This window comes from Misgurnus anguillicaudatus, chromosome 25, assembly GCF_027580225.2.
Source record: "Misgurnus anguillicaudatus chromosome 25, ASM2758022v2, whole genome shotgun sequence".
In the NCBI taxonomy this organism is placed as follows: Eukaryota; Metazoa; Chordata; class Actinopteri; order Cypriniformes; family Cobitidae; genus Misgurnus; species Misgurnus anguillicaudatus.
Genome location: NC_073361.2, coordinates 20,891,321 through 20,913,094, shown reverse-complemented (window position 1 = coordinate 20,913,094; position 21,774 = coordinate 20,891,321). Strand labels below are relative to the sequence as shown.

At 37.1% G+C, this 21,774-nt stretch overlaps 4 protein-coding genes across 5 annotated transcripts; all 4 read left to right on the top strand.

Moving 5' to 3' along the window:
• The first annotated feature begins 61 nt into the window (after positions 1-61).
• Positions 62-6,706, top strand: LOC129425754 (acyl-coenzyme A thioesterase 9, mitochondrial). 2 transcript variants are annotated; one of them, XM_073863736.1, is made up of 15 exons: positions 62-511; positions 753-844; positions 1,367-1,412; positions 2,255-2,425; positions 3,719-3,756; positions 3,833-3,916; positions 4,092-4,195; positions 4,279-4,352; positions 4,432-4,499; positions 4,667-4,778; positions 4,857-4,947; positions 5,281-5,366; positions 5,444-5,531; positions 5,603-5,753; positions 6,022-6,706. In XM_073863736.1, the coding sequence occupies exons 1-15, from the start codon at positions 495-497 to the stop codon at positions 6,138-6,140; spliced, it is 1,341 nt and encodes a 446-aa protein (XP_073719837.1). In that variant the 5' UTR covers positions 62-494; the 3' UTR covers positions 6,141-6,706. The 2 variants fall into 2 exon arrangements, with proteins under 2 accessions (XP_073719837.1, XP_073719836.1); XM_073863735.1 differs by having other exon boundaries at positions 63-511; positions 750-844.
• Positions 6,707-6,846: 140 nt separating this feature from the next.
• abhd10b (abhydrolase domain containing 10, depalmitoylase b) lies at positions 6,847-13,410 on the top strand. Its single transcript, XM_055182706.2, has 5 exons — positions 6,847-6,997; positions 7,484-7,667; positions 7,772-7,883; positions 12,507-12,644; positions 12,753-13,410. Exons 1-5 carry the CDS (start codon positions 6,853-6,855, stop codon positions 13,092-13,094), a joined length of 921 nt encoding a protein of 306 aa, XP_055038681.2. The 5' UTR covers positions 6,847-6,852; the 3' UTR covers positions 13,095-13,410.
• A 2,264-nt stretch (positions 13,411-15,674) lies between these two features.
• tagln3b (transgelin 3b) lies at positions 15,675-18,088 on the top strand. Its single transcript, XM_055182701.2, has 5 exons — positions 15,675-15,813; positions 16,278-16,485; positions 16,608-16,782; positions 17,048-17,150; positions 17,247-18,088. The coding sequence occupies exons 2-5, from the start codon at positions 16,306-16,308 to the stop codon at positions 17,386-17,388; spliced, it is 600 nt and encodes a 199-aa protein (XP_055038676.1). The 5' UTR covers positions 15,675-15,813; positions 16,278-16,305; the 3' UTR covers positions 17,389-18,088.
• A 1,471-nt stretch (positions 18,089-19,559) lies between these two features.
• Positions 19,560-21,725, top strand: c1qtnf9 (C1q and TNF related 9). The gene is made up of 3 exons (XM_055182700.2): positions 19,560-20,316; positions 20,496-20,558; positions 20,653-21,725. The coding sequence occupies exons 1-3, from the start codon at positions 20,130-20,132 to the stop codon at positions 21,420-21,422; spliced, it is 1,020 nt and encodes a 339-aa protein (XP_055038675.2). The 5' UTR covers positions 19,560-20,129; the 3' UTR covers positions 21,423-21,725.
• The last annotated feature ends 49 nt before the right edge of the window (positions 21,726-21,774 follow it).

Here is a 21,774-nt window from a genome sequence, read left to right as displayed (position 1 = left end):
TTTATTTTATCTGTAATGACTATTTCAAATAGTGAAAATCTGTTCTTTAGGTACTGGGAGGTGCTGCTGTAGAAATGGGTGCTTGGTGTCACATAAAGAAAACTTGAATATATGCATTCATACGCGAACATATCCTTAAACCTTTCCATGGATGCCCTGAAAGATTTAAGGGAAGATTTATCACTTAGAGCTGGCCTCTATCGCCATCTCCTGTGTGAAACATAAAATTACCTGAGGAGTTGTTAGTTGTGTTGATTTTAAAATGTGTTAACAACAGGAAATATGTGCGTTGCAAGCTTGCAATGAAACTATAAGCAGGGGAAGTTGGGGTTTGTAATTTAGTTCAGCTGTTGCATCTTTTTGGTGATCACCAGGCTGAGCCAGTCTTGTATTAATTGTTGTCTGATACAATTCTTTAATAAAACGAATTATTTTTCTACTGTATCTATTATTCCATCTGGATAATCCACGACAAATCAAGTGGTGAGACTAAAATGTCTTTCTCATCGGTGTAAGTATTGCATTTATCTTTCTCAATATGAACTTTTAAAGACAGCCTAATCCAGAGTAGTCTTAAGTTTTACAGTAGTTTAGTTTTGTTTAAATTGTTACGTTATGTATACGGGTTATTTATATCCAGGCTACCTTTTTGTGTATATATATGCTACCTTTACGCACCACCAATCTCCCTCTATGACGTAATCAAGTCAGTGTTTACAGTTTACATGTGCACTCATTTTTATTTACAGTAGGGTCCCGAAGTGTGCAGTGTCCTTAATGTGCAGAAACGTTTCCACGGGTCACATATGGTGGCAAAGTAAAAAGATATCTAACATGGTGGAAGGTAACTGTACAGAAACGAATTAACTTATAAATTAATTACTGTATGTGTGGTAATTGTGATTATATTAAACATTTTATTATTCTAAATGCAAATTTCGCTCTTTGGGGCTACAGTTTAACAGGCAGGCAGGTCACTAAAAGGAAAGGCAAAATGAATCTCCATTTGCATGGGCGTTGTTATCTGAAGATATGTTGTCTGTCTATTGGACTTTTGTTGTTTTTCATTGTTTAAATATCTTTCCTTTTAGTGACCTGCCATGCGTTTATTTGGCATCCTGTTAAAGCAGTCTAGTCTTGATTTTTTCTGTAAAGCTATACTTTTGCTTTCTGTTTTGCCATATAAGTCCCATTTACTGTACTATGCTTTTTTCATGTTATTATTTTAAATTTGTTTGCTTGTTTAACCAGTCTAAACATGATTTTCCAAACTGGACAACTAAATGATGTTTTAGCCACACAGTAAAAGACAACTAACGTATGTGTGCGTGCGTGCGTGCGTGTGTGTTATTTTCTTTTTTTACAGTTCATAAGAAGCTAAGGAAGGTAGTTGGAGCATCCACCAATTGGCAGTATGTTACTGTTGTAACTTATTATATTATACGTGCACTCTGTAAATATGTAAAATATGCACACTCTCTTTACTTGGTATTTACTGGTACTGGTATACTTCTCTAACTGAAATAATTTGTATTTTTGTTACATTTGAACATTTTGCAAACGCTTTCATCCAAAGCATTAAAGTGCATTACAAGGTATAATTTTTATTTTAGAATGTGTGTGCCCAGGGGTTTGCCAGGCCACCAATGAGCCTTTGCTCTGCTAACACACTACGATTTTGTGACGGTTCGACCACTAGATGTCACTATAAGTCCAATATTATTAAAAAGAACGAAGAAGACTTTACAGGAGACCTGTTAAAGGGGGCATATCATGAAAATCTGACTTTTTTCATGTTTAAGTGCTATAATTGGGTCCCCAGTGCTTCTACCAACTGAGAAAATGTGAAAAAGATCAACCCAGTGATTTAGTTTTGGTATACTATTCTCTGCAAGCATGTGAAAAATAGGTCATTAAAATTTGCCTCCCCTTGTGATGTCAGAAGGGGATAATACTGCCCCTTAATCTGCACTATCCAGCCATGGCACTGCTATTTAGTGCAGAGGTCACCTCATTTGCATTTGAAAGAATGCACTCAAAAATTGTAAATTTTTGCTCCCACCTACAAAGTGCCAATTTAACATACTATATTAAATTATCTATATGGTATTTTGAGCTAAAACTTTACATACATACTCTGGGACACCAAAGATTTATTTGACATCTTTTAGTCCCCTTTAAAAGCATGTAAACTGGAAGTTTAAATAAATAACATGGTGTAAACAGAGTTTATTCTCTCCACTTCAATATACAGAGACCATCAGCAGGCACTGGCTGAGCGTACGTCACTAAGCCAATATCTTGCTCAAAGTCAGGATGAACTGCCTCCAAGAGGAATGAAAGATAGTGAAATTGAGGTTGATCTTCTTCTGGGTAGCCAGCCTGCCTTGAGAGAGAAATACCTTAACGCTCATAACAGTGTCAGGTAAGATCATCACTTTGGGTTTCATTTTATAACCTAAAGAGAACCTTCCCAGAACGTTGGCTGTAGGTTATTTTTAGTTTTTATTTTATAACCTAGAGAAAACATTCCCTGTAGACTATTTTAATTTTTATAACCTAGAGAGAACGTTCCTAGAACGTTTCCTGTAGGTTTTTTAAGATAACAAATAAACATTTATAATGGTTATTTTTTTAAATAAATGTTTATGTTAAAATAATGTTAACCTGAAGTGAATGAAATGTTTATGTATTTGTGATTTCGTTTTACCTCAGAGTCTAACATGATTCTAGCGATTTCATTTTCTTTGTTTATTTAGTAACGTTAGGGGAACGTTATTCTAACGTTAGAGTACCTAAAAATAACGTTCTATTTTCGTAAAGAAAGTTTTCCTGGATAACCAAAAACAAATCTTGGAAAATAACATCCCAGCTAACACTTTTTGGTTCCCAAAACGTTCTCCTAACGTTATCTTGTGGTTAATTATTTGGGAACCAAATAATAACGTTTTGAGAACGTTCTTTTTAGGTTTTATTTTTGCAACCATAATATAACGTTCCCATAAGGTTGCAGGTTGGTTATTTTTGGTTTAATTTTATAACCTAAAGGGAAACTTCCCAGAACGTTCCCCGTGGGTTATTTTTTATTTTTATAATCTAGAGAGAACGTTCCCTGCAGGATATTTTTAGGTTTCATTTTATAACCTAAAGAGAACCTTCCCAGAACGTTGGCTGTAGGTTATTTTTAGTTTTTATTTTATAACCTAGAGAGAACATTCCCCGTAGACTATTTTAATTTTATAACCTAGAGAGAACGTTCACAGAACGTTTCCTGTAGGTTTTTTAAGATAACAAATAAACATTTATAATGGTTATTTTTTTAAATAAATGTTTATGTTAAAATAATGTTAACCTAAAGTGAATGAAATGTTTATGTATTTGTGATTTCGTTTTACCTCAGAGTCTAACATAATTCTAGCGATTTCATTTTCTGTTTATTTAGTAACGTTAGAGTAACGTAAAACTAACCTAAAAATAACGTTCTATTTTCGTAAAGAAAGTTTTCCTGGATAACCAAAAACAAATCTTGGAAAATAACATTCTGGAAACCTAAAACTAACGTTAGGGGAACGTTCTGGGAACCAAAAAATTTTGCTTAGTAGCAACATCACATTATTCTAGCAAAAAAATTCAAATTCAGGCACCATCAAACTACAATATGCAACATAAATGTGTTGCACAAGGCATTTTACAGAGCTGTGCTATAATCCTCACACAGGTTCGGTCGGATTTTGGAGGAGCTGGACTCTTTAGCAGGTACTTTACTTTTACATGGATACAGCAGTATTATCCTCCTCAAAACAGCTTGTACTTTAATACTTCTTCTACCCAGTGCTCATCTGTTACTTTCACACATGGAATAAAGAGCTGAAAAAATCCCCACTGTCTATTGTCACCGCCCTAGTGGACAAGATTGGTATTTCTCATATATACCTTATGCATATTAATTTATTCAGTTATTAACAATAAGTTAGATATTTAAACATCATCTGAATCAGATTGATTAGTTATTCAAATGAACATGAAGAATTAAAGTAATTATAATTACATTTATTTGTATTAATAATTTATATTGCATTATCATATCACAGACATGAGAAAACACATCATCTACCCAGACCGTAATATCAAATTTAAAGGTCATGTGACATGGGTTGGGAAAACATCAATAGAGACTAAAATGCAGATGTGTCAGGTATTTTTATTTTGGGTTTTATTTAAATGTGTAAATGTGTTTTTTGTATTATCTAATTAATCTAAAAATCACGGTTTTCTCAGTACTATGATGGGGTGTACACTGATGTATTAGATGCCACATATGTTATGGTGGCCAGAGATCCCGAAAACAAAAGGTATAACAGCCCACTTGTACAATCTATTTATTGATGTGCTTTGTCTGTTATTTGATACATTTGTTGATTGTATATTTAGGGCAGCTTTTGTTAACCCACTGAAACCAGAGGGGCAAGAGGAAGAGGAAATTTTTCGACTAGGAGAGAGTGAGTAGCACTGTTATAATGCTTTATCAATTCAACTCAGACGATTTCAAATATTTAAAGAGTTCAAGATCTTTTAATTTTACACCAAGTGATTGTGTGTTTTGTTAAGCTTTGCTACCACACTCATAATAATTTTTTATAGTAAATACCAAATTGTCATTGATCAGTTAACAAGAAAAGACGGGTGGAGCTGAGGACTGCATCTCTTCTTAAAGTAGCCCCTACAGCTGAGGAGAGAACCCTCATTCATGACCTGTTTCTTCAAACTCTAGACCCCAGGTAAGATCTCTTCACACTACACACAGCACATTTATTTTCAATAAGGGTATTTCCTAAAAAGGGTTTTCTGTCATACAGACGTGTGAATTTTAAAAGTCGCATTCTACCACCTAATTCGATGTGGATGGAAGATGCCAAAATGAAAGGATTGGAGATTTGCCACCCAGAGGTGAGGAAAGATTATAGAAAAGCTGTGCATCACGAGACGTGATCAGTTAAATCTACCACGGGTTATAGCAGTACACATTTAAATACTGCACACCCTTTGGCTAATGTTAATGTAGTATTTAGCTGGGCCTCTCGTAGTTATGTGGATGAATATTGAGCTACACGCGCTGTATGATGAGATAACAAACATTGCATGTTTTTATGTAGTGGTCAGCTTTAAAAATCCAATAATCAATGACACATTATAAACAACTAATGTGACACATTATTACAATATTGCCAGATAAAAAGTGATTCATATGTATTGCTTTAATTTGGCTTTTGCATCACACAGCAAAGGAATATCTTCAACCGGATATTTGGTGGTTTTCTGATGAGAAAGGCATATGAACTTGGTCGATCTAATGCCTGTGCATTTGCGTAAGTAGAAATGCTTCTTTTTTTTTATTAATCCATTAGTTGAATATTTCTGAAGACTGTATTTGTATCTCTGTCAGTGGATGCAGGCCAACCGTGGTGGCTGTAGATGACATCTTATTTCAAAAACCAGTAAAAATCGGTTCCTTACTCATGCTGTCTTCTCAGGTAACGTTTAGCTTATTTATATTGTTCAGCCTATTAGGCCTATTTAAATGTCATGTTACTCTCTTTATCAGGTTTGTTACACAGAAGGTATGTACGTCCAGGTCAGAGTTCATTCAGAGGTACTCGACCCTTTGACACGGCTGCACAGCACCACCAACGTGTTTCACTTTACTTTCCGCCTTGAAAACGACGTCCCAGCTGTTGTACCACGAAGCTATGGAGGTTTGAGAACTTTTTTTGATAAAGATACTAAAAGATATACAGGAAATACACTAAATAAAATATAATTTGTCTTATTCAGGCAAAAGTCAGCATTTAGTGTGACCTCTCTTGGCACACCGTGAACTCTTTTGAAGAGATGTGATTAGAAAACAAAAATTCTGCTGGTTTTTGCTAATATTCAAGTGTAGGATGAGGTCACACTAAGTACTCGATGCTTTAGCTTATAAGAGATTTTTAATGCATTCTCTCATAATTTGTTTATCTAAAGAGTCTATGCTTTACCTGGATGGGAAGAGACGCTTTAAAGGGATAATGGAGAACCAGAGTGCTGATAGGGGGACGAGATTTCTGACCTCATCAAACCTCGGCAACACTAACACTAGTTGAAGGCTTAATGTATTGTTACAAAGTTTGTTTGTCTCATTTATGGTACTGTCCTTCTCTTTTCAGGCTTACTCATAAAGAACAATAACAGACCTGGGGTGGTCTTAGATGAGATATAAAGCTATAAAGAAGGATTTATGTATAGATCTACTCAAAACGTCTTATTTCAAAATTAAATGGCTTTTAAGTTGTGTGATGTGGGTTCAGCCAAAGTGGAATTGACATGATGTATAATATTACCAATCTTAGTACTGACTAGTGATTGGTGTAATTTGTATATTCAAATACATATTTTTTACAGAAACATCTATTTTTAACATAACATCTTATTACTATATTTTGTACTGTATTTTATGTTTGGGTGCTTTTAATACTTTTACTTTTTTGAATTATTAGTTAATTTAAAGTTCATATTCCTTCCATTTTTGAGAAAGAACATAGCATTTTATTGTTTATAGTGGCAGTAAATAATGTGTAAATAAACACTTTGTTATATGCACTTAATATAGGGCTAAATAGTGTTTAAAATTGTTTTTATAAAAATGTTTTATTATTCTTTTAATAATAATAAAAATTGTAAATAATAATTTTAGAACTGTATAAACATTAACCTTATTATTTTTGAGTGGTTTTGTGCCCTTGCGTACACTTACCCTGATGTGTATTTGGCAACAACGCAGTGTTTTACTGCGGGATTTGATATTTGTTCCGAAACATGGCAACCCAGATATTCTCGCGATATTTCAGCAGTGGGTCAAAAAACAGCATGGCAGCGGTGGTGCTGGGGCATTTTTGGAGAGGACTTTTACAAAAATCGAGCAATGGAGCAGTTGGGACAGTCAGGACGAAGGGATTTCAGGGTCAGTAAGATGAAAGGAAAAATTTCATATAATTTGCAAACGTGAAAATCATACTTACTCGAAAAAGGGGGTGTGGCATGATTCAGAAACATTTGAGTAGAGACTGCATGTCTTTCTTTAAAACTTGTTGAACGAATGATTTGAAAGTGTATTGGTCCTAATTTAACTTAAAAATGCGCTGCAAGTTTATGTTAAATGTAAAAATGTTATGTTGTTGTTTTAATTGATTGAATGCTCCCGAATATTTGGTCAGATACTTGGTACAAAAAAAGTAATAAAGTACACCATATCGTTAGACAACGTGCTGTGCGAGTGAACTAACAGTTCATGTTTTATGTTGTTAAGTGAGTGTAAGTAAAGTTTTATTTTATACCTTTCATTTTACATCATATCGGCTAGGCTAGGACATCAAATCAGTTTACACGATTGAACCTGCCATACTGTACATTTCTACGTATTTAATGACAGACCTTTGTTTATTTGCAGGATTTAGACAAAAATCTACAATACAATATATATCACGACCAGATCAACCAAAGCTAGCGTATCGTAAAGTAAAGGGAAAGAGTCCTGGTGTTGTCTTTTTACCAGGCTATGCTTCAAACATGAATGGACAGAAGGCAGAAGCCCTTGAGGAGTTCTGCAAATCACTGGGCCACGCCTACCTGAGGTATGTGTGTACATGTGTGCACAATTATTGACATATTTTTACACATATGCATACTCGTAGGATTCATTCTAGGAGATAGACGAAGTAAAATTCAAATCTTATAGGTTTGATTACTCGGGCAATGGAGCTTCTGAGGGCGTGTTCGCTGAAGGCACTATTGGCACGTGGAAGAAAGATGTCCTGTTCATGTTAGATGAGCTTGCTGAAGGGCCCCAGGTAAGACTAAATGGCAAAGATATTGGATATAACAAGATGTAAATAGGTGACTATGCAATGCTTAATATGGCCGCTCTGGCGACGGAAGTTCCGCCTTCCAGTTAAAAGACCCATGTTTAGTCCCAATTCGCATTCTATCCGTCCTAAATAGTATTCGACACTAGAATTAGTACGTCCCAAATCGTAGTATGTTGAAATGAGTATCCCAAAGATACCCCGATGGTCTACTATTTCCGGTTAGATTTCGAAGTGCAGATCAATGCACACTATGGTCCTGTCCCAAATGGTACACTCCGGACTTGTGGTCCTCCTCAGAGTCCACACTTTGATGACATCACGTAGTCCAGACTTTAGGGACCCTTAATACGAGTCCACGTGGGTGCATCGGAGTCGTATTTTGGGACAGACTCGAGCGTCACACCGGAAATAGGTAGAGAAGTTGCCTGTCAGTGTGAGCTCCTCCCTTCCGTCGTCTGATTGGTCTGATTGCTCTCTCACAAGGACTTCTGGGTTGGTAAAGTGCGCGAAGCCTGCTGCAGTGCGGGCTTCGCTGAAGACTGCATTAAGGGGGCAAAGGAGGCGCTGATGAGCATACTTCAAAGCGTAAAAATGACAGATGGGACACCCTACGGACTCGTGGACTAAGCGGGCACGCGCAATTTAAGGCCACGAGACCGAAAGTCCACATGAAGTGCGCCATTTGGGACAGGGCCTATAACGGCTAATATTGCCCACAACCCATTGCGTGCGGGAGGGCAGAGCTTAACCACACTGAAGGGGATCGCACACCGCGCCGTTCTAAAAAAAATCGAACACATTGCTTTCTATGAGTATACGCACACCGGCGCCGCCAGGTGGCGCCTGTCCGCACCGCCCAGCTGTGTCTCAGGAAGTTGTTCAAATCCCTGTCGCGCCACTCACATAGTTTAACATTAAATAACATCATATTTGTCCCAAATCATTAACATTGGCTGCTAACATATACTTTGCATTTTGAAGTAGACGCTATCTGACGAAGCTCGCGCTATTTAATGTGCACTTCCGGTTTACAATACCTCCAAGTTGTCCTAGACGCGGCGCTGAGCTGCGCGGCCGGTGTGCGATCCCCTTGACCCTCTTGCTTATTTGTAGTAATACTGTGGCTGTACAAATGTTAACTTTATTAGTCCAACGAAAGAAACATGGTTACTACACTTTTACTATAGTAAAAGCATGGTTAATTTTCATTTGGGTATTTTTAAGTTGTATACAAAAGTATAAATACGTTAAACAATACTTTACACTTTAAATATTTTGACTTTAAAATAAGTAGCTTTCGTTACACACATTGCACATAAAAGTCATAACCAGCCGCCTCACAAATGACCTGTGCTTGGTTCTATGACGATGCTCTGCTTCACTCCTCAACTTGGTAGAACACATTGTAAAATGTATTGTGGAAAAAAACGAGAAAAAAAGATGGGAATAGTAAATACAATTATATTGTACATAAGTTATAAGAATGAATGAAATATTGTTAACAGTCGTGTTGTGCGTACCTAGGCAACCACGTTATCGTGCATGATGTCATCGAAGTATGTCCCAGAACGTGCATACTCTTTTGCTACACACTCAAAAGTATGTACGTTTTTCTCACAAAAACAGTACATACTTTTAGGTCGTAGTATAAGTAGGCGAATTGGGACTCAGCACCAATCATCATTTGATAAAAGCTGATGATTCTCTTGTGGAGAGGCTCTATGTAGAGTCACATGAGGCGCTTGACAACCTGTGCGCAGTAGCTGAAACGGCCTCGAAAACGACCTTGTTTTTAGCGCTATTTATGCGTAAGAATTATGGTACAGTTAGGGCTATGACGATGCATCGCGTTTCCCATTAAAAATAACTGTCTGAAATCAATTCTGAATCGCAAGACTCCAATTCTTTGTGTGTGTACTACGGGTCTTTGATCAGTAGGAAGTCCTTATCAATCTAAAATCATTACGAGTCTGAGCCGTCTACAACGTGCATTTAAAAAAACAACACTCATCAAACACAATCATTCAAAATATTCTTTATTATCATGAAAATACCTGAAACAATTTGAAGAACAGCGATGTAATTTATGCTTATAGACGGTTTCATCGGACGCACGTGCCCTGACGCGATACACGTCTGGATCTGAACTTTACTTCCGGTTTCGTTTTTTTTTAATGGTGTGACTAGTTGCCAAACTGATCTCGTGAACAAAATAACAAATGTTTTTGTTACCTAGGTAATATATGTGTTGTTTTTTTTGCTTGTTATAAAAATAACTTTGTTACAACTAGAACTTTGTTGTTATTTATTCTTAGCGGAGTCTACCGGAAGTTACGTGTGGACCACGACAGCCCCTTGTTTATGTTGTTACTACTGAAACCGTCTATAGGCATTTCCTGGAATAGCATTTGTAATGGTTCTTGTTCTGTGGCACAAATGGAGTTTCTGCACGAGAGCGCCCTCTGGCTTTTGGATGTGGCGGCATTTCACTGTATTTCATTCAAATTTATTCGTTCAGAAAACGCGCATTTGCACGATTAATCGTCCCAGCCTTAGGTACAGTTATTGTTAGGTTTATTTGTTGGTCAGAAATATGATGTTTAATTGTGTTTTTTTGTGATCTGTCTTTCCTTATTCAAGTAGATAGGACTTATGGTGCGTTCATACCAGACGTGAATGAAGCGTTAAGCGCACGTGATTTACATGTTAAGTCAATGCAAAGATACAATAGACATCCTGTGGCACAATTTGCGCAAATGAGGTGGCATGACCCAAATTGGGCGTTTGACTTGCGTAACGAGTGAATCGCGTAAGTTGAAAAATCTAAACTTAGGCGGATATTCACCCCACGTAAACCAATCAGGAGCTTGCTCTAGTAGTGATGTGATTACAACATAGCCAGCGGAGGCAAAAATATAATACAAATCATTGTCGCTATATGTGGAAACCTGGAGCTGTACAACACTAGGGCTGTGTATCGCCAACAATTTTCCGTTACGATACGTGTCCCGTTACAAGACTATAAAATTACATTTTTGTTCAGAATTTAGTAACAATATTATTATTATGTGTTTATTGTACATTTGAATAAGCAGTGTTGTAACAGTTGTGTTTTTGCCATTCATTTATTAGCTTTTGGGGTAACTCGTAGAAATACTTAAAATTAAGTTAGTAGTTTTATACAATTTGTCTCTCATTTAATTATTCTATATCTATAAATATATGTATAAACATGCAGTCAGACTTCATACTATTTAATAGAAATCAAATTATTAATGTGACAGCTATTAGTTTGAAGTAGCTCTGTATCTCTTCTCTAGATGTACACTTTTCACATGCAGCTCTTTGTTGTGTTTCTTCTCAAATGCGTTAGTACTGTTTTATAAGAGAGTGGCTAATAAAGCCCTTTGCAGAAGTATAGGCTAAGATATCTGCGCTTTTATACTGAACTCATATTCTGATTTTAAATATGCACGCACATGAGAGAGAGAGAGTACGCAGTGCGCAAGTTGTGCAGATGTTGATGCGTGCGGCCGGAGATGGACAAGGAAAGTGAAAGTATACCCTGCTACTTTTAACTCTACGTACTCCGCAAGTCACTTTCCATATGGATCACGGATCAAAAGTGCATCCAAATCGATATGGAAGGTGCTGTATCGATGCGCGCATTGTCAGGCGTTCATGACGATGTATCGTCATATCGATATTTTGAACACAGCACTATACGACACATCTTCGTACTTTTATAGAAATGGAAGTAAAAAGGATCTTGCTTGAAAGAAAGTGAGTGAGGAGGTCGGACGGTCTGGTAAGTTGAAAAAAATATATTTTTTGAGCTATATATGAAGAGTTTCGTTGCAAAACGACATAACCACCGTTTTTTTAATTGTTCAGAAATCTCGTTTTTTGGTTGTGCATTCCAATTAATTTCAATGCAACTGCAGTTGGTTTGTTTTGATTTAAACCTTAATAACTTAAAAAATACAGCTAAGTAGCACCATAAAACAAAATAATAACATGATAACATAATAATAAACATGTTTTGACCAAAATGTAACGAAACTCTTTATATATATTTACATATTGCTAAAGCCAGCAAATTGAGCGTTTTCACGTCTGAATTTCACGTGCGAATGACGCAATTTTTTATGTGTGAATGACGCGAGTTAACTCAAAATGTTCAAGCGTCCAACTACGCGCAAATAGCATGATTTATTCGCTTCATTCGCATCTGGTGTGAACAGACCATTAGTCTTGCATGACTGAAATAAATGCCCAGAGGCGTTGCAAACGGGGCCACCTAGTGGTGCTTTCCCTAAAGAGAGTTTGCTTAACAGGTCCTGTAATGCTACAGAAGTTTAGCTTTATGTTCAGTTGCTTATTATATAAGCAAATTGATAAAGATTTGAGTCATTGAGCAGTGCAACCTGCACCATTGGTAGGTTAAATGTTTTATAGTAGATTTCTTATAAGGTTTTCTTATAAGGACTTGTTACAATAACTAAGGACTGTTTAAAGACTGTTTTAATATTTTGTATGGCGTTGAACATTGCTTGCAGAAGTACTGTCTTTGGGACTCATTGATTGGGAGAACTTTTGTTGTAGATTCTCGTTGGATCCAGTATGGGTGCCTGGTTGATGCTCCTGACTGCTATCGCTCGCCCAGAGAAGACAAAAGCATTGGTGGGCATCTCCACAGCAGCAGATTATTTCGTTACAGCCTTTAAGACCCTTCCTATAGAGGTAAGACGACACTGCTAAAAGATCACCGTGACGAGCATCCAGAAATTGTTGAAACTTGTAATATATTGATGTTCAAAGACGACATGACATGGTTGACACATTATTCAGGTTCGAAAAGAGTGTGAAGACAAGGGTGTTTGGACAGTCCCCACAAAAAGTAACGAGGAGGGCATGTACACTGTGAGTATGGACTTTTTACGTGAGGCAGAGAACCACTGCATCCTGCAGAGCCCCATCCCTATCACCTGCCCTGTGCGTCTCATTCACGGCCTGAAGGATGAGGACGTGCCCTGGCACATCTCTATGCAGGTAGCCGAACGTCTGCTGAGCCCGGATGTGGACGTAATTCTACGCCGCCATGGCCAGCACCGCATGGCTGAAAAAGATGACATCAAACTTATTGTCTACACCATTGATGACCTCATTGACAAGCTTACCACCCTGGTGTGATCCACGGTTTTGGATACGGCACCAAGCAACAAGCCTAAAAATCCTCTTCCGTTTAAAATTATGCCAAACTGCCTCTCCCCGTTTCGTCTTGGAAGACGCGAATGAGGAAATAGAACTGTTGAAGGAAAATGGGACGACTCTAAAACCCTTTATGCCTTCCTAGTAATTATCTTTTACATGTTTACTCAGTGCAATCTATGCCATTTTGCCAACCTTTTGCTAAAGCTGCTGTGTACCAGTTACTGTATTCTGTAGATGAGCCTTTTGTTTTTTACCAAATTTCAAGTTTTATGGAAATAAAGCCTCTGTATACCAATGCACCTTGATACTTTCTGTGATTAAACACTTGCTGTGTTCGAAAATCGACTACTTCCATACTATAAAAAGGGCAAAAAGCATGTGTGAGACGAGGAGTATGTGTGCATTTGATAAACACTTTACTATCCATGATCCCCCGACCCAACGAAAAAGTAAAGGCGTCATCATATTAAAAAATGTCAGATAGCGGCTTTATTCAATTGTAAATACATAAGGAAAACAGTTGTTCCTTGTGGTTAATTCACTTGTTATTACGACATATGTCACGTGATGTATCAACATGGCGGATTTGCATTCATACTACCCATATTCATACTAAGTTTTAGCATACTCTTAAAGGAAAACACCACCATTTTTCGGTGTTTTGCTATGTTCTTGCCTCGGCTTGGACGGATTGATGCATACTTATCTTTTTTCGGTGCGTGCACTTGATCTTTGTGCGGCGCCTCGTGAGTGTGTTAGCATTTAGCCCCATTCATTCCTTAGGATCAAAACAGGGATGATTTAAGAAGCCACCAAACACTTCCATGTTTTCCCTAAAGACTGTTACATGAGTAGTTACACGAGTAAGTATGGTTGCACAAAATAAAACTTTTGTTTTGAGCCATAGGAATCAATGGGGCTAGGCTAAATGCTAGCACATTCAAGAAGCGCCGTACAAAGATTAAAAGTGCACACATTGAAAAAAGATAGGTATGTATTAATTTATCTAAGTTGAGGTAAGAACATAGCAAAATATTGAAAAACTGGTGTTTTCCTTTAAAATTCAGTATTGTTAGTATGTGATTTCGTTAGATTTCGCTTTATGCTAGTATCGTATTAGCGTAAGGAATTAGCAGTGTGTGTATACTATTTAATTAATCCACCTGCACATCCCAATGAGCACAATATTAAAAACGTTACATCAAAGCTGACCTTTTAATACTGTCTGCCCCCTGCACTCTGCTTGCTTGGAGGACGTATTGGGCCACCGCTCCAGGAACTCCAGGAACTGCTTGGTTGTTTATTAACATGCGTGATTAGTGTTGGACTGTGTTCAATAGACCAGGGGCTTCTTTACAGTCCCTTCGTTCTCACATCCCTAACCGATGAGCTTATGCTTTTACAACCAGACTGACCTTTCTTCATCTGTTAATTTCTGTGCATTGTCACTAGGTATTAAACTGATAGCTCCATACAGTTTATGTGTTCTGTATCAAAAAGAAATACCATCATTTGATGTCTTTAAGGCTTGTAACATTTCATAGCAAGTATTCAAAATGTTCATAAAAATTATGTAATTACAAACGCAATGGTTTCCAATTATCTAGATGTATATTAAAAAATATATACATTAAATATTTAAAAATATATACATTGAATATTGAAATCATATTAATTAAAAATAAAAAGGTTTTCTTTGTTCCGACCTGAAAAAACTAGTTTATTTATGAAGGTTTATTTATTTATGCACTCTACTAAGGAAGGATGTGTACATTTTTTACACATTGTTTTGTGTTATCCTATTTAATATGGAGGACCACAAGAGTCATGCAAACAACATAAAACACTCAATAAGTTCATCATTTTAAATTGCATTTATAAATTCTTAAATAATGGAATTTCAAAATGTATTTCAAAAAGCGATTTAAAAAGAGAAATAAATAACTGGATTTATAAATTGAACTTCAAATACAGGTTTAAATTAGGCATTTAAAAGGGCATTTCTGTTTAACATTTCTGTTTTCATTTCCCGATGGTTCTCCTTATTCTTTTACATTTTGCATGACTTTGGGGTCCTCCATATTTTAACACATTATGTGTTATTTTAACACATCATGTGTCATTTCGTGTTGATTTTATGTTTAAGTAAATAAAAGGGACAACACAAGATGTGAAAACAACTAATTCGTTTTAAGATTTTACTATTCCTGTTTGTCACGTGCTACACGAACAACCGTATTTTTTCTCTGCAGAGTTTATTAACATGCATTACTAATTAATCTTAATCTAATTAAAATGGGCTTGGTTATTTACAGAGAGGAGAATAGTAAAAAAAACACTTTATTTTCTTCCTGACAGTTAAAAACCGTTTCACCGATTTTTTACCTCAGTGTCGTTTGTATGATCTCTCGAGACTCGTTTGTAACCCGTCGCTTGTCAAACCAGACCTAAATTTACAGCAACGCCCGGCTCGTGAATATTAATTATTAAAGCCACGCCCACGTTCAGCTAGCGCACTGCTACGTAGCCTAATTAATATTTATAAGTCAATCCTTAGGATTCGTCGTTCGGAAACAGGACAGTTGGCTCGGAGCCACGCCCCGTCCTCAGCTGCATGGATGTTTGACTCCAACATCTCTGATCAAAGACCACAGGGAGGAAGATTTGACCTCGGACAGGACGAAAACATCTCTTTGCGGTAAGTGGACACTCTGGATTTCATTTATTTTTCATTGATACAAGCATTTCTTTGGGGTATACTGCGTGTAGAATTAGATTATAAGCAGTGATAGCTTACTGTAAATGTAGTTGAAAAGTAATTTGGGTCAACACAGTTTCTCTGCGTGACTTCGTATTAAACTCAAAATGGTTGTAAACATGACATTACAATGATAACCTGTTACTACAGTCCTGTATTTGTAAGGGATTCAGATGGAGACGCATTTGGGCTTTTGTATTTAAGTCACGCGTTAGGACCGTTTTGGACCACACCCCGATCAACATCAACCCCATCTGTCAAAAAAAAAAAAAAAAATGAAAACATGACTTAAAAATATTATCTGCAATGCATCCATTACTCTGAAAACAAACAGGAAGGCATAGCTAAATTAAATATTGCTAGTTAGTGTATTTAAATGACATATTTTTTTTGTCCTTCTACAGGAGAAAGATCTAGTAGACTGAATTAATAATGGCAAACAGAGGACCCAGTTATGGGCTGAGTCGTGAGGTCCAGGAGAAGATAGACCAGAAGTATGATCCAGAACTGGAGTCTCGACTGGTGGACTGGATTATAGCACAATGTGGAGGAGCTTTAGAGAGACCACAGCCAGGAAAACAAAACTTTCAGAACTGGCTAACAGATGGCACTGTAAGTAAACAAACTTAACTAATCTGACGGTACTGACATCAACACCTTTAATTATCTTTATTTCATTTATATCGCTCCCTTCCAGTGCTCTTTAATTTTCTATTTGTCATACATGTGTGCAGATCCTCTGTAGGCTCATTAATAGTCTGTATCCGCGTGGTAAGGAGCCTATTAAGAAGATCCCAGAGACCCAGATGGCCTTTAAGCAAATGGAAAAAATCTCCCAGTTCCTTCAGGCAACGGAAGCCTATGGAGTAACCACCACAGACATATTTCAAACAGTGGACCTGTGGGAAGGTATAGTAACAACAGTATATTGGTGTTTTTATGGTTGTTCCTGTATGTCTAGTTGCACATAATTCTTTTTTCTCTTAGGGATTAGTTGAATTAAACCGTTTTATAATAAAGGAAATGATGGAAAATAGTTTTGGGAACAGCACCGCACTTTTTAAACTCCTAAATTAGCTTGGTTATTATAAAAGCCAAAGGCAGGTTAGCTTTATAATATGGGAAATTCAAGGGGTTATTTAATCATGTACCATTCATTTGCTCTTGGTTAAAGGAAAAGACATGGCTGCTGTCCAAAGAACTCTGATGGCTCTGGGTAGCGTGGCACTCACGAAAGACGATGGACATTATAGAGGTAACCGAGACTGGTTTCACAGGTGAGCAAGACAATTTGCCACAACAAAATTATATTGATGTGTAAAGTTACTTCTGTTTGGAGTTGTGATTTTTGTCTTTTTTGGTTTGTCCAACAGGAAGTCTCAAGGCAATCGGCGAGAGTTTTCTGAGGAGCAGTTGCGCCAGGGCCAAAATCTGATAGGCCTGCAGATGGGCAGTAACCGTGGAGCATCTCAGGCCGGCATGACTGGCTATGGCATGCATCGCCAGATTATGTAAAACTATACCACTGCCCAACAACTTGCCTACAACAGCCAGAAGACCTTAAACCGGCCAACCTCAGCCCACATTGAGCAGTTTTTCCTCTTGAGTATCTGATGGTGACATGTGTTTGTTGAAAAAGAGTAACGTATAAGAACATTATCCTATACCATTATAAAATTATATAAAGTTCAGCATTGAACTATTACATGAGCATGCTAGTTGTATTTTATTTTTGGTTTGCTCAACTTGTTATAAAATATATTTATTTATTTGTAAATGTATGTTAAGCGAAAAAATTTCCTAAAGTTTTATTTATCCACTAAACTTCACTTTATTGCCTTAATCTCTATAAGCAACTGTATTTCGAAGAACCAAATAGCAAAGAGTTAAAAACAGTTTAGTTTACACAGTGTTTGAAAGTGCAGAAATGCCAAATGTTTGCAAACAACTGCAATTTTGCCTTTTTGATTTACATTTGTTGTTATACTGGGTTACGTAATCAGCTTATTTGCTGTTTAATGGCAAAAAAAGGAAGCATAAACAAAAAAGAATCACTTCACATACTAACCAGAGGTACTGTATGCACATTAATTAAATGTGTATGTATTGTTCATTTCTGCTGTGTGTACATTGCAAATGAGTTTCTTAATAAGCAGGTTTGTTTTCGTCATCCTGTTTGGTTTAAGTGTTTAATAAATTGGTACCATAAAATGTACTGTTAATCTTGTTTTCATTAAAATTGTCTAAAATATAAAGATCTAAAGTTAAATATTGCACAAGATCAATCACTGCTCTTAAAGGTGCAATGTGTAATTTTTAGAAGGATCTCTTGACAGAAATGCTAAATTATATTCAAAACTATATTATCAGGGGTGTATAGGACCTTTCATAATGAACCGTTATGTTTTTATTACCTTAGAATGAGACGTTTTTATTTACATACACAGAGGGTCCCCTTACGTGGAAGTCGCCATTTTGTGTCGCCATGTTTCTACAGAAGCCCTTAACGGACAAACTTTTTTACTAAGTTGTCTTCGACGATGAAATGTTTTTCCAGTGGCGGCTACCGTAGCTTTTTTATGCGTTTCAAAAGCAAGGGGTGAGCAGTGGACTGAGCTGTTGATTGCAGTTCGCAACCTCACCACTAGATGCAGCTAAAATTTACACACTGCACCTTTAAAAAAGAGAATCTCTTTAATTATACAAATATTCACGAGAAGCATTTTTGCTGCACACTGTTAGAGAAAAATGGTCAAAATAATGGTTTCCCTTGCTGTCGCTATGGTGGTACCTTTTCGAAAAGTACACATTTGCACCTAAAAAGTTAGTAACTTAAAGGTATATATTGGTACCAAATGTATACATATGTGTTCCTAAATGATGCATATGAGGACCTTTTAAAAAGGTTCTGCCCCAGTGATCACAAAGTGCCATTTTTGACCATTTATTCTGACAGTGAAAACTATATAGGGCAGTCGGGTTGCCTTATGAAGTTTGATGTTTATCAGATAAACTTTTTTTATTAGGTTTTTTAGTATAGTACTCTTCAACAAGGAAGTATACGAAAAAGTACGGAAGCCGAGAGAGGACATGCACTATTATTATTTTTGCTTGCTTGTTGCTCGTGATCACAACTTAATTTCTCGTTATCTCAAAGTCATTCCATTTAATTGCTGTTAAAAGTAGAAACATGTATATTATTGAGTAACTTAAAGACGGTCCCTAAATTCACCACTGTAAAATTGTAAATATTGACAAATCTGATCTCGGATCTAGTAAAATCTCATTTGTTCATCCATGCTAATTTAGCAAAATTTGCTTTTGCTGTTTACAAACAAAACAACACGTTCTATCGAGTACACGTAAGCTTTAATCACATCTCAAGAATACAACTTTTATGATGTCGAGATCACGAGAAAACAAGCAAGCAAAAATAATAATAGTGCATGTCCTCTCTCTGCTTTCGTAAAAAAGTGAACAGCATGTTAAGATATAGGCTACTAGTTACTTTAAACCAGCAGTCGGTTCGATAGGTTTTTTTGGCAGCCGCCTGAAATCCTTTTAGTTCTAATTGGAACCTTTGTTTTTAAGAGTTGGAGGGGGATATGACATATTATATGTCATATTTCAAAAGCATAAAGCTTTAACTAATGAAACAGCATTATTCATAAGGTCAAGCACTGGGATGCCTTAGATTGCATTTGCAATGTCACTGAAGTGGAAAATGAATCAAGATTAAGTAACAGAAACTGATCGCTGAGATCTCGTACATGCCGCATTGAATTGCACAGTGCTCTCTAGACTTAATGTCTGTATTATAACATTTCTAAAGCAATAAATTTAATAGAGGCAAATTAAACCACAAGATGCTCAGTGTTTCCTTGCTTTACAGGCAGCAAGCCCTCGTGGAATAAGATCTGAGCAGTTGTTCAATTCATATTAAATTTAGCTTGATTTAATATTAGCTATTCTCCACATTGCAATAGTAAAGTAATGCATACTTGATTTGTAAACGGTATGCTAATATGGATTGTGCAATAACACAAGTTGATTATTAGTTAAACTAAAACAAAGAAAAGAATTGCTAGAGGACACAGGTGATGTGTAACAGATTCGGCCCAAATAAGTAATCTAGAAAATGACTTTGACCAATGAAGTAACAAGTTTGCAGTGTGATTCAATTTCTTCTGCACATTTAGACATAATACAGATCTTAGCTGTGTTTTTGTGTTGCTACAGTACAGAGGTGTAGGACCATGCTGTTTCCCAGACAAATTTGTATGCTTTATCTTTTTGTATTGGTAAATGCTGCCGAGCCGGAAGTTTCTGGAAAGAATAGCGGCTGTATGTACGGTCACCCCGGAATCCCAGGAGACCCGGGACACAATGGAATGCCAGGTCGTGATGGCAGAGATGGGGCCAAAGGTGACAAAGGAGATAGAGGTAAGACAAACACAAATAAGTTTTGACTCTTGTAAACCAGCAACCTTTGAACTAAGGTCAGATAACAGCAGTGTTCTGAAAATGTGCACCCTTTGACCTTGCATGCAATACAGTAATGTTTCATATAATGTAAATACAATGCAAACAACAGTATTAATGGTTTTGGTTGTTTACTGAAGGGGACATAGGAACCTGTGGGGAAACTGGTAAAAGTGGTCCAAAAGGAGATAAAGGAGAACCTGGTAAAAAGTTGATTAATTTGTCATAGTAGTTTTTGTAAGTTTTAATTTCAGTGGCTATTTCTGTTTTAAAAGGTGAAATCTTGGTGCTTTGCAGGTATTCCTGGCATAGCTGGTATAAAGGGCAAACGTGGTGATAATGGAGAGAGGGGCTCACCTGGGAAAATGGGGCCCCAAGGCTTTTCAGGGCCACTAGGTTTGAAAGGTCAGAAAGGAGAACTGGGTTTGCCAGGACCACAGGGCATCAAAGGGGAGGAGGGGCCAGTAGGTCCAGAAGGGCCAAAAGGGGACACTGGCGCTAAGGGAGACAGGGGCTTAATGGGTCCTTTGGGGCCCCCAGGACGGCCAGGTCCGAAGGGTGATTTCGGCCCTCCTGGTATCAAGGGCAGCATCGGTGTACATGGTGATAAAGGCTCAAAAGGGGATATTGGGAAGCCGGGTCCAAAGGGTGACATGCCTGAGATACCAAAAAGTGCTTTTTCAGTCGGATTGACTGAAAACACCAAAATACCTCCTGCTAACGCACCAATTCGTTTTAATAAAATCATTTATAACCGGCAAGGTCACTATGACACTGAGACCGGACGCTTTACGTCTGCTTTCAGCGGAGCCTATTTTTTCACCTACCATATCACAGTCTACTCTCGCAATGTAAAAGTGGCACTGGTTAAGAATGGTCAGCGAATGATCCACACCATGGACAACTATCAAAGTGGTGAAGACCAGGCTTCGGGAGGGGCAGTCCTTGACCTGGAGGCTGGAGACAAGGTTTGGCTACAAGTGGCTGATGGGGAGCTATTCAATGGGCTGTATGCCGATGAAGATGATGATACTGTTTTTTCTGGGTTTCTCCTCTTTGCAACATGAAGTAGCCAGAAGAGCACTTCTGGTAATTGGAGTTCAGTGCGTACAGCTATGATGCTGTGCTTTGAAAGAAAATATTTTAAATTAACTAAATGATGTTATGACAGTTATGTTTGCTTATTTTCTGATAGATTTGTTGTGTCATTTGCTTTGTAAAAAATAGTAAAAGTATTTAATGATGCCTGCTGACAGATTCAACAAACAATAACTGCATCGTTTATGTGCTTTAAAGGATAATACATTAAAATCCTGTGCTATGAATAGAACATTTTGAAAATTAAAATGTATGGAAAAATCCCATTATTGATTTTCATTATTTTGTGTGCAATTTTGCAGTGTTTCTCAATGAGGGGAA

What these genes read in the sequence shown, in the direction of transcription:
- c1qtnf9 (XM_055182700.2), top strand. Translation starts at nt 20,130, where the DNA reads ATGCTGTTTCCCAGACAAATTTGTATGCTTTATCTTTTTGTATTGGTA. An exon ending in AGGTGACAAAGGAGATAGAG is followed by an intron (nt 20,317 to 20,495) that starts GTAAGACAAACA and finishes TGTTTACTGAAG; the next exon opens with GGGACATAGGAACCTGTGGG. An exon ending in AGGAGATAAAGGAGAACCTG is followed by an intron (nt 20,559 to 20,652) that starts GTAAAAAGTTGA and finishes GGTGCTTTGCAG; the next exon opens with GTATTCCTGGCATAGCTGGT.
- LOC129425754 (XM_073863735.1), top strand. An exon ending in GGAGCTGGACTCTTTAGCAG is followed by an intron (nt 3,757 to 3,832) that starts GTACTTTACTTT and finishes TCTTCTACCCAG; the next exon opens with TGCTCATCTGTTACTTTCAC. An exon ending in TCTAATGCCTGTGCATTTGC is followed by an intron (nt 5,367 to 5,443) that starts GTAAGTAGAAAT and finishes TATCTCTGTCAG; the next exon opens with TGGATGCAGGCCAACCGTGG.
- tagln3b (XM_055182701.2), top strand. Translation starts at nt 16,306, where the DNA reads ATGGCAAACAGAGGACCCAGTTATGGGCTGAGTCGTGAGGTCCAGGAG. An exon ending in AACAGTGGACCTGTGGGAAG is followed by an intron (nt 16,783 to 17,047) that starts GTATAGTAACAA and finishes TCTTGGTTAAAG; the next exon opens with GAAAAGACATGGCTGCTGTC. An exon ending in AACCGAGACTGGTTTCACAG is followed by an intron (nt 17,151 to 17,246) that starts GTGAGCAAGACA and finishes TTTGTCCAACAG; the next exon opens with GAAGTCTCAAGGCAATCGGC.
- abhd10b (XM_055182706.2), top strand. Translation starts at nt 6,853, where the DNA reads ATGGCAACCCAGATATTCTCGCGATATTTCAGCAGTGGGTCAAAAAAC. An exon ending in CAGGACGAAGGGATTTCAGG is followed by an intron (nt 6,998 to 7,483) that starts GTCAGTAAGATG and finishes GTTTATTTGCAG; the next exon opens with GATTTAGACAAAAATCTACA. An exon ending in CTGGGCCACGCCTACCTGAG is followed by an intron (nt 7,668 to 7,771) that starts GTATGTGTGTAC and finishes CAAATCTTATAG; the next exon opens with GTTTGATTACTCGGGCAATG.